At 42.5% G+C, this 12,001-nt stretch overlaps 1 protein-coding gene across 1 annotated transcript; it reads right to left on the bottom strand.

Annotated features, from left to right (window-relative positions):
- Nucleotides 1-4,236: 4,236 nt before the first annotated feature.
- On the bottom strand, nucleotides 4,237-12,001 carry LOC136679041 (nucleotidyltransferase MB21D2-like). The gene is made up of 2 exons (XM_066657308.1): nucleotides 11,654-12,001; nucleotides 4,237-6,384 (listed from the first exon to the last, which is right to left on the bottom strand). The coding sequence occupies exons 1-2, from the start codon at nucleotides 11,919-11,921 to the stop codon at nucleotides 5,114-5,116; spliced, it is 1,539 nt and encodes a 512-aa protein (XP_066513405.1). The 5' UTR covers nucleotides 11,922-12,001; the 3' UTR covers nucleotides 4,237-5,113.

The following is a 12,001-nucleotide window of genomic DNA, read 5'->3' on the forward strand; positions in this document are numbered from 1 at the left end:
GATGGTGATAAAAGTGTAATAGAGGCAGAAACGTACCTACTCCGAATTGATCACAATGGTAGTGAATGGAACCAGATGTCTAGCTCTAAAAGCTCCTCCAGAACTTACTACATCACACGTAATAAGCCTGAGGCACTTGTTTGGTTTGAAGTTTGGGGAGAGCACATGTTGTGTTTGTGTTGTAGATCTGGACACATCTGGTTCCATTCACTGCAACTGGACAGAAATCAGTTCCAATTGAGTCCATTCCAACTGCTTTGTTGGAAAAAAGGCTACAAAGCGGTTTTGGGGTCCAATGTTTGATACCTGTTTTGGTTCACTGTCAATGAGGTCTTCCGTGTGTTCTTTCTGTGTCTGTGTGGGTTTCCTCCAGGTGTGAGGGAATGGGTTAGTGTTTGATGCTCTGTGGTGGACTGATATGTTTCCAGGGCGTGTCCCTGCCTTGTGCCCAGTGACGTGGATGGACTCTGGAGAGATAATGAATATGCTAAAAAAAATAGGCCAATGCTTGGAGTTTTAATACTGACATTGCACTGATGTTGTAAGATGTTCCTCTCAGTACTTAAATACAGCAGCTGCTACCTTTGAACTTAAGGTATTTTTACTTTTATTGCAATATATAGGTTTACCCTTGACACAGCACTTGCACTTGCATATAGATTAAAGGTGCTCTACACAACCCTGCCTGCAGTTACTGACTATTTTAGTGAAAGCTGAGACACAGGGACTATACTCAGCTCAGTGAAGGGTCCTGAGCAGCCCACCCAGAGATGTCTTCATATCTCCAGCTGTGTTTAAAACAAAATTCAATAAAAAGTGGCGTCTAGCGCCTCATTGATCTCAGTCGGGAACGGCCATGTCAGCAGAATACAGGGACGCTGGAATAACGGCTTACATTACCACGGCCGTAAAAACCAATCCGCTGCCCTCAGATATTTCTGCTCTTTGTGCATTCGGCCATTCTGCAGTTTTTAACTTGACCTCTGTGATCTGTCACAACCACCACTGGAACACGCAGATCAGGAGAGATATCATGGCTGCCATGCATCTACAGTTTCACACTTTATTTATTTATTTACTTGACATTTTTGGCATAATTTTGAAAGCTCCAGTAATTCTTTGCATTGAGATCAAATTTTGTAATTAACTGGTTAAATAAATGTGCCCATTCATTCATTATCTGTAATCGCTTGTCTAATTCAGGGTCACGGTGGGTCCAGAGCCTACCCGGAATCACTGGGCACAAGGCAGGAACACACCCTGTAGGGGGTGCTAGTCCTTCATAGGACAACACACACACACCTATACACATTCATTCACACACTCACACCTATGTATACTTTTGAGTAGGCAATCCACTTACTAACGTGTGTTTGTGGACCGTGGGAGGAAACCCACGCTGACACAAGGAGAACACAACAAACTCCTCACAGTCACCCAAAGCATATATATATATATATATATATATATATATGTGTGTGTGTGTGTGTGTGTGTGTGTACTTTCACATATAAGCACAACAAACCTTCTGAACTACAATGGTCATAAGAGTGGCATAATCTTACACTGTACTTATACAGTACAGCTACAGCACAGACATTTCTGATAAAGTGCCCAGTGTGTTTTCAGACTAATGCCTGAACACTGGGTTTCGAGGGAGACAGAGGACAGTGTTGGTGTATGTTTTAGGACACCGTGAGGGTTTAAAAGTCTGTGGCATCTAATCACCAGTGCTGTTGAGGTTACACAAGAGAGAAATATCTGGGATATTATGTCACAGGAGTTGCTGACTCAGCAAATTGGAATCCACTCTGTGTGTGAATGCAGATAAAGCCACACTTCTCCTGAACATATCAGCAAATTTAAAGCACCACTTGCATTATGATACGCTCCCATAAACACGTTTATTATTTTTTAATGACTGCACACCAATGCAGCAAAAAGGATATATTACCGCTGTCCAGTTAAAATCATGAATCTCCATTTTTGTGGATGTTTAGTTTACTAGATCATTTAGACACAGCAGCTCTCCTTCATATTGTGTGAGCATTTTATAATGGAGCAATAGAAATGATCCAAAATTACAAGGACAATCTTTTTACATTGACTTCCATTGAAAATTTAGGAGGTTTTTCCTTCCCCTGTAAAATTACTAGTTTGGGAGACATGTTTTCCACTGGGGAGGCACGGTGGTGCAGCAGGTAGTGTTGCAGTCACACAGCTCCAGGGTCCTGGAGGATGTGGGTTCAAGTCCTGCTCCAGGTGACTGTCAGTAAGGAGTTTGGTGTGTTCTCCCTGTGTACAAATGGGTTTCCTCCGGGTGCTCCGGTTTCCCCCTACGGTCCAAAAACACATGTTGGTAGGTGGATTGGCGACTCAAATGTGTGTGAGTGTGTGCTGCCCTGAAGGACTGGCACCCCCTCCAGGGTGTCATCTTGCCAAATGATTCCGGATAGGCTCCGGACCCACCGTGACCCTGAACTGGATGACAATGAATGTATGAATGTTTTCCATTGGATAGCGACAATATATTTATGAATGCTGTATACACAAGGCCGAACATATGCTTTTGTAAGGAATACAAAATATTGTATTCCTGTATTCCTTCCTTATTCAAATATATGCCTGGCATATGCAGGTAGAGCTGTTTGAAACCAGTTATAATTATGGCTGGATTCAAAGAGTTGTGTTGCAGCAAAGCTACCTAGTGACCTACAGGTTCCTTAAAATTAATATAATTTGTTATGGAACCCGACAGAGTGTTAATTATATAACAATGTAACAATGAGGTATTTTGTATGCCACATCACACTTTATGAATCCATTAATAAAGCCTCATGAGCACAGAATTCATAGGACTGTAACCAGACATTTTGTCTCTTCCACACCAGCTCTAATTTGCAGTTCCATGGCAAAGTCATGAGTGATGTGTGCAAAATGAAGCTATGAATAAATAATAAGTCGAAAGATGAAGTGTTCCATGAGTCCAAATGGATTGGTCCAAAAAATGGGGAAGATATTAGTGATAAAAAAAACCTTGATGCTATTAACCAAGTCAAGACGTCTGTAATTAATCTAGTGCAGATACATATTAAATAGTGAATATTAAAAAGCAGTGAAACAATATGGACGTAGAAGTTACGAAAATGCTTTTATCACACTGGAATAAAGGCATCTTTATGTGAAACGCTTTGTTTCTTCCATTAAATGTGGAAATCCATCGACTTTCCTGGGGATAATTCAATCACTGAGATGTAAACAAAGTCATTTGGAGTGGAACGAGAGTGGAACTGCGTTATCTGGAATAAAGCAGTACCATTAAATACAGAATGAGTTGCGAGGGGTCACTGGGATCATAGTCATCCAATATAGCTACCTGAACTCAGTAATGCTCTCATCAAATCCTCCATGTGTTCCAATATCTACTCTCAAGCTATGCCAAAAAAGCAGAGCAGTTACAGCAGGAAAAGGGCAACCTCCTTAATAATACACTTGTACAGGTGCCCACAAGTTTTTAGCCTCCTGTTGTACCGCTGTGAAATGATTCCAATCAAAGTAAAACAGTCAACAAATGATCCGTCCAACCGTCGAGTTGGATCACGCTACTTTCCGCAGGTGGTGCTCTTCCTGCTGCGATGTGGTTAATGATTGCTTTCTGATTTTATGCTATGGGATCCTTCCAGTCAGTAATAGATGAGGTAGTTCATGTCAATAAATCAACAAGGTGCTGTATCATTCACCAAGTTTCAAGCGCCCTCGCCCATCTGCTGAAGTTTGTGAGCTGGTACAATAGAGGCGATAACAGGTAACACAGTGAGTGCATGTAAACAGTGGTTTCCATGGAAACAATAGAATTTTACTCTCGTAACAAATCTATTAGTACAGTAAGCCCCTTAACATATTTCCTTACATAAGGAAATCTTTTAAGTGATTCTGTGCAACACCCTTAAGTAAATCCCTCAGCTAAGGAGAAATTAAGCTTTAAGTGTCATACTTAAGCAGAAAACTTAAGGTGTTTAAGGTGCAACCGGCCCCAGGGCATAATGCTTATAATTTTCTATGAAGAACTTTTAAATGCTGGCGTCTGGTTCTATTTACCTCCACCGATTCTGTTGCTGGAATTTTTCATTTTAAAGTCCCTCTTTAGCTGCAGTTTGTGTGATGTAAGAAGTGGCAGGTAACAGCTGTTCTTGTGCAAAATCAACAGACAAACAATGCTATGTCAACACCGCTTCAAATACATACACAATTCTTTATTAACACACAATACGATACAGGTGAAGTGGAATATCCCTTGAATGGTTAAAGTCCCATTCAGATAGCGTAGGTGCTTGTTTTGATACGATGGCTTTGCAGTGGCTAGTGGCAGCTAAAAGCAGCAATTACAAAGTGAACCGACAAAATTAGTATTCCTTCCATTCCTGATAGCAGCAACACGTGGCTTCGTACAGGAGACAGATTTCAAAGTTGAAGCCATATGCAGTCGTTCATCTGGAAAAACTAAATGCACAACTCCGCTAATATAAAAGCCTCTCGCTTTAACTGGGTACACTTCAATAATTGCACTTAAGAATATGGTGTTTGAGTGTTATCCATAAAGCAGATACAAAAGGTTTTGGCTTTTCGTTCACATGTCATTGTCTACTACAGAAAAACAAGTTGTTTTTACAGATAGAAGAAACACAAGGACATAGTGAAAAGCATATGAAGGATAATCTAGTACAAACACAAGAAAACTGTCTGATTCCAGCACTTGATAGTTTTCATTGTTGCTCAGATTTCACTACAGAAGGCGTACCACAGTTCCAGATGTTGAGGCAGAAAAACAAAGAGAAAAAAGGTGTTCATATACAGTGCTCTGGGCTGTGCACAGCACTTCTTCATGGTCCAAGTATAGCTACTCAAAAGTCGCTAAGTGTCCCCCCCCCAAAAAAAAAATGCTGTTGGTTCCTACCCTATTTTCACTCTGCATTTCTCCCAGAGGACATTCTCCAGCGCTGGAGCACAGCCTCTCAGCAGCTCTGAGTAATGGGCAGGTTGAGGGTAAACCTCTTTCTGTTTCAATACCATACAACAGACATCCACAAAGTCCAAGGACAAGGGACCTTGTCTTTTAGAAAAACTTGTCATCAATGCGGAAGTGTGGTCGTGATACATCATCTGGGTTGATGAAGACAGAGATGGACTTGCCTGGGTTCTCTGTGACCAGCTGCTGCAGCTTCTTGGCGAGACGGTCATCAGGCTGCTGGTGGTCTGCGGAAGAAGGGTCTGATTGTGGCGAAGGAAGACCAGAAGAACTCCCGCGCCTCTGCATCTCTTGTGTCAGCCGGTTGGCAGCCTTGGCTTGTTCAATGGTGGAGCGCAAGTACTCGGCAGGATCAGATCGGACCAGGGCAAGTTTGCGGGCATGAAACATGGCTGTCTCATCGCAGAGATGCTCCAGCATGTTGCACTGTGGGATGAAGTAGTTAGGACAAGTCTTGTTGACCAGGCAGTGCTGCAAGTCATCAATAAGACCAAGCAAAAAGTGGGCAGCAAAGTCCTCTTGTGCAAGGTAGCTAGCCGGTAGGCGATCGCAAGCCCACAGCATGATGCTGCGCAAGTGGTAAGGGCTGACAGAAGATGGTTGACCCAGCAATTTGACGAGGATAGACTTACAGGCTTGGAATGCTTGCATGAGGCCAGGAGAGATGCACTTCTTCAGCTGAACTTCACTACGGGCAAAAGATAGACGCCATTCGTTCTCCCTTCGACCTGAAGCTGAGCAAGCAGGAAGCAAGTAGAACCCACTGATCACCTCCTCCTCTGTGATCTTCCCATCCCAGAAGTGGTTCTCCATCAGCCAGCTTTGGGCAACTGCTGGCCAACCTTTGAAAGACACCACTGGTACAATGTCGTAGAGCATTCGGCTGCTGCCCACTCCCAGGATCATGGACAACAAGGTACTGTGACGCTCCACTCGTTCGACCCTCGGAGTTCCTCGCTGAGGCTTGCGCTGAACCTCAGCCAGCACCAGAGCAACCGCTTCCTGGAACCAATCAGCCACGAGGGTCGGAGAGAAGAAATAGTTGGTGGTTCCGTTGAGATGGTCAGCCATGGTGCAGCAGTCCCTCCAGCGAGCGATTGTACCTTCATCAAACAGACGCAGGCTTAGCCAGGAGTGACCTAACGCAGAGTGACGCATGTCTAATGTGACCGGTTGGTTGCGGTCATGCAGCTTTAGAGCAGGGACCAGCAGAGTGAAGGCCATGTCATAGTCAGAGCCACGGTTATACACTCCCAACTCTTCCAGATCCATGTCCACAACACCATCCCGCACTCCACCAGACAACAGCAAGTACTCATTGGCAACCGGCAACTTCTGGTCAAGCTTCTGCACCATACCTGAGAGAGGGTAGGTGGAGAAATAAAGGAAGGTAGGTAATAAGTTAAACATCTGGACATTAACAAAGCAAATCTGCACCAAAACACAAGTTTGAATAAAAGATGTCAGATAACCAGCCATTCTGTTGTTGGGTTTTGATTTCAGCCAAGAAATGTCACTTCATTGTTTCACTTACCAAACCTGTCACACTCTCTTGTATCCTGATACACTTCCTGTCACATGATTAAAGTCCTACCACTGTCCTGTAAAAAAGTACAGCACTCTGGCTGGCGTCCGTTTCCAGCGGATCAATAGGTGGACCTGAAAGAGAATACCATTGCTGGGAAAAGGCAGTGGATCGATGAGGGAGGAACCTAAAGTCCTCTACAGTTGTTTGCAGGGGAAAGAAGGCGTATGCCATCTACAGAAGCGCGGACGCTTAAAGTATTAGTGCTGAGAGTGGACATAGCATGAAGTTTAATGTGATTACACAAAGCTTAATGGTTTTTAAGCAGCATGGCTTTTCACCTGCTAGTCCACAGGGCACGGGGATGCTCTCAAATATTTATGGTTGTTTTTCCAGATGAGATGCTCCAGCACAATGCCCTTGGAGTTTGCCAACAGTGGCACAGTCCATTAATAGTCCTCGCCCTCTTATTCCTATTCCGTTTCTCCTTATCACTTTCTCTCCTACCCGTCCTCCAACCTTTCCTCACGTAAAAGCAGAGTTCGTCGTTTTAGACCTTGAGTTGTAACAAGGATGTTGTTAATGCATGGCTTGATTTCAAGCCAAAGTTCACATCCATTAGTCCATTCAGTTGCAGTATTAGTACTCGTCTTGCACAAGGGGAAAGTCACATAATTGACAGGGAGAGTGATAAAACATTAAGAGTGACCCGGGGACATCTGTTATGATAAATGTGTATATATTATTATATATTAAAAGTATGGCCTATAGATTAAATGGGTGTGGAAACAGCTTGGGTGCCCCCTTTAGGGAAAATGTAGAGCTGCACCCCAAATACTGTGTGCATGACAACACTGAGTTTAATTACACTCTCAGAAAAAGGTATCCAGCTGTCACTAATTTTCCATAATTTTTCCTGACTCCAGATTTAGATTTTTTTTTATTTAAAAAGTTATCTCCTTTACTTATTCATGAGCTAATATACTTATTTATTTTTAGTCACTGCTGTATACAAAACCATAAGACAGGTGTTGTAATGCACTCAACATTGTTGGTCCCTATTTTTTCTTGTGCCCAATTAAAGAATTTTCCATATAAAAATTACATAATGAAAACTTATAAATATACATTTCACTCTATCATTGAACAATTGGGCACTTTTGTTATTGCTGTACATTTGAAAGCACTGGTGAACCAAAATATACCTGTACAGATATGGGGAATATGACAGAAAATTTCACATCGCAAAGGTATTTTTATGATACGCGTTAGAAATCAGGCTTTTTTTTGACACAGAACCAAAGCCCTTCAAAGTGGCGAGGGTCTACTAACTTTTGAACATGGTGTAACAGCAAATCTGTTGTGCACTAGTCTCACGTAACCGGAAACATAAGATTGAGGTTTGTGACCACTGGCTATTTTCAGTGGCAACTCAATAGGCCAGTCCAGTCGTATTTTTCTGGACAGGAGGGAGGGTGACAGCACTGTGCCATCTGTGGGAACCCCATGTTCACTGAGGCATGAGTGATCTACAGCTCTCCCTCTCTCTTTCTCGCCCTGTCCCTCTCACACTTACACACAGAAGCTGTTCTCACACTCGCCATCTCTGCCATTCACCTCGGCCTAATTCAGACAGCCGCACGCTGATTGGCCAGCAGTGTATGCGTATGCAAATCACAGAGACTGAACAAAAGTGACACTGGCTGTTAAAGCTTTCAGTCTCTTGTGGTTGGACAGAAAGTGTGAGAGAATAGCTCACAGGGGGGAGGAGGGCTGTATGAATAAGAAAGGGCCTTTACTGAGTGAGTTGTTTTTAAAAAGGCACAAAGTTTGTGGGAAGGTTTGATACAAAAAAGAAGAGAAATTCTTACTTTAATTGACAGACGTTTCGGTTGTAACAGCGTATAAAGAGTGTCTGTCTGGGGCCATGAACCTGCAGTTGAACACATTCTGCAACAAACAGAACAGCCACTCTATCCCTAGGTTGTGATCATGACCTCAGTCAAAAGAAATGCACTGTCCTCCTGATACAGTACAATACGTCCGTCTCTAGCTATGTAGCGTATTCACAAAATTTAAATAAATAAATAATACTCTTGAAGAAAATGCAATTGCTTTGAGGTCATGTCCCAATCTGAAGACAGCTGCCTTGAGGCAAAACCTCAGGAATCAATAATTTAGATTCTAGTGGCAATTTAAAATGAAGGTATCTAATGTATCTGTATGATTAGTTCTTGATCACAAACACCACTCCAACTCATTCCAAAGGCACTGGATGAAACTCCATCGCTCTAGAGAAGGCAGTTCCACAATTCCACAGCCCAATGTCCTGGGGCTTTATAACCCTCTACCTGACCCCTGGCATTGAGCACGGTGACCATTGTATTTTCATGAAGACACTTGCACCATTTTATGTCTTTGTTCATAATGGGTGCACAGAGTAGCCTAAATCTCTCATTATAAGGTGTGTCTATAAACTTGTGGAGATTGTGTATATTATACAGGCTCTAAAACCAATCTGAATACAATACATTCCACTAGGAGTTGTGAGATGGATTACAAATCCTTTCGCATAACCTTCCAGTGCACAAGAACTACAGAACATCCATCTATTTTATTAAGTGTTCATGTTTCCTTTGTTGTTTTCTAGCCCATGATGCAATACCAACCTCTACCATGTTACAGCACTAATATTCCCTCTGCCCCCAGTGCTCTCCAAGAGTAGTAAACCTTCCCATCCAATTAATTACAGACAGCAGACCGAGGTCTCATGGGGCCATAAATCACACCCAGGTCTCAGACACGAGACTAACTTCAAACATGTTTTTATTGTCACTGCAAGGCAGTAAGACAAAACTGGGTCTCCTCATTTAACCTATCTGTGGCAGTGAACACACACACACACACACACACACACACACACACACACACACACACACACACAACCTTAAGGCTACAAATGCCCTCAGTTTCAAAGCTTGTTAAAACTTAGAAACATGAAAAAAGAAGCCAAAAGTGGCCAAAGATTTAGGACTAATACTTTAGAAAAAGTAGTTTAACTAATCAAGACTTGTACTTTGTTCCTCATTCCTAATGTTTGGATTCAATATATTTTTGCTTCTTTCTAAATATTAAAATATTTACACCTCATACGTGTTGTTACAACAGAAGAACTAATTCCAGAACATATCTGTTTTAAGAAACTTTGCTCGTCTGAACAAGTCTGGATGAGTATTTCATATTCAGTTTCCTTTGATCATCCACAGTGCTGACGATTATATTTTCTAATCATAAATGCATAACACTCTGACACTTTCATGCTTTGTTAAGAGAGGCTTTAATGCTTCATACTGAAACACTATATTTCAGGTTTACAAAGAATCTCCTTGAATATTCATGTGTGTATAATATGATAATTATTATTACTAACCCTAGAAATTCTAAAGCACAAAGTGAAAGTTGATCTGGGCATCATGAGGCACAATACAAGGCTGCCAATCAGAACAGAGGTCATTCGGATAGTTCGGTCTTAAAAGCAGTTAAAAAACAGCAGGTTTAATTCTGTGGCTTAAATGGACGGCTGGAACTATAGATTATGACAGATTCTGGGAATAAAACTTATGCTAATGTTAAAATAGATCTATGGAGGGGAGCCCAGGAACTTTAATACTTTGTGAGGTACATGTATAAGTGCTCCATGTCCATAGTACACACCTTTATTAAAGCTAGTCTGCAGTAATATAGTGACTAAGACCTGGATTTTTTTTTCCATTCAGAGACAGAGGGTGGGTTTTTTGGGGGGAGAGCAATTCAGTCCAACATGTGGCAGTAATCATTTTGATCCTCTCCAGCGAGGGATTAAGAGCAAGTACTCATCTGACTGACTGTGGAATTAATATTTTTGCATCTGGGCCCGAGAAGGGGGTCAAAGCACAAAAGCAACACGGACAAAAAAAAGGGGGAATTCCACCCACTGAGATGTATACAATGATCATTCAGTGTGGTTCCATGTCAAAAATTTCACTGCAGACAAAAGCCAACTCCCACATGCTGAGATTCCAATCACATAGCATGTCCAATAAGCTTTCCTACCAATATCTGTCCAACAGTGTGTGGACACCCATTAATAGTGAGGGGATATGCCTACTTTCATATGCACCAACGGTGGACAAAGGTGTTCAACTTCTGACATAAGGCTTGTAAAATCTTCATAGCAAGGTAATGACCAATAGATCGACAGCTTTTGGAGCAGCTGCACAGTGGGATAAAAAGCACACCAACAAGGTGTGAAATCTCTGGATTGGTGGTGATGCATCCAGAAGGAGAGAGGCTGTTCTTGCACTGTCCCCTAATCCCCTAATGACTTAAAATTGGTTTAGATGTAGCTCTGCATCTTTACATGCCTTCATTCAATATGCAATACGTCCACCGCACTCACCTCCATCTACACCCACCCCTCCCCTCCAGCACTCACCTGCATCTTGAAAGCCCCACCTCACAAGTTGCCAAGCTTTGTTCCTTAGGTTTGTGATGCACAAAATTCTGGCTGTCTGACTTTGTTTCTGAGATTTTGTTTTGAACGTTGCAATTTCAAAGCATAAATGGTCAACTACGGTGCTGACCCCATATTGACCCATGCCATGTCACCACTTCACATTCACTCGAGAGTTCTTTAAAAAAAAGGCTGTGGCAGCATATAAACATATAATCATAACCTATAAATCAGTGGAGAAGTGTTTAGAATCAATAACTGAAGAAATTCACACCCATATAATTCAATACTCAAAAAGTGGCATACACCTGCCTCTTGTCTCTTCTGACAACGTTGATGATGGTAGACAAACATCTTTTTATCTGCAACTAATCAATTAACTTCAAATCTCTGTGTATCTTTCCATGTATTTAATTACACGGAGATTTTGCCAAATATGTGCCATTTCCCTTTAAATTACTAACGAATATGGCTCATAGTATTAACACATGAACCGGTCTTTCATTTAGTCACAGAAAGCAAACACTAACCCTGCCCCAGATCATCAACAGAGGACATAAGGATTAAATGAATCAGGGGATGTTGTTGTCTACAGGTTCCAGACCCTCACCGAGCATGGAGAAGATGAAGTCCTTGGCCGTGTGGATCTCCAAAGCTCTCTGGTCGTCGTACTCCCGCTGGTCGTGTTTGTTGAATTCGAGGATGAAGCGGTTGAGTTCGGGGATGGTGGCTCCCGAGCTGAAGTCTAGTTCCGGGGAGCAGGCGGTTGAGCAGGCCGCTCGGAAGCCGCTGCTGCTGGGGCTGCTGCTCGCCGACACCGCCTTTACTCCTCCACCAGCCCCGTTACTGCTGCTGCTGCCGAGAGCAGGAGCCGCCATCTTCAACGCACGCACACACACTCCCTCTCTCTCATACACTCATACACACCGTCTCCCTCTCTCTCTCTCTCTTGCACACA

Source organism: Hoplias malabaricus, chromosome Y (assembly GCF_029633855.1).
Source record: "Hoplias malabaricus isolate fHopMal1 chromosome Y, fHopMal1.hap1, whole genome shotgun sequence".
In the NCBI taxonomy this organism is placed as follows: Eukaryota; Metazoa; Chordata; class Actinopteri; order Characiformes; family Erythrinidae; genus Hoplias; species Hoplias malabaricus.

Coding starts and splice junctions, on each gene's coding strand:
- LOC136679041 (XM_066657308.1), bottom strand. CDS start 11,921: ATGGCGGCTCCTGCTCTCGGCAGCAGCAGCAGTAACGGGGCTGGTGGA. Junction 6,385..11,653: donor CTTCATCTTCTCCATGCTCG/GTGAGGGTCTGG, acceptor ACCCTCTCTCAG/GTATGGTGCAGAAGCTTGAC.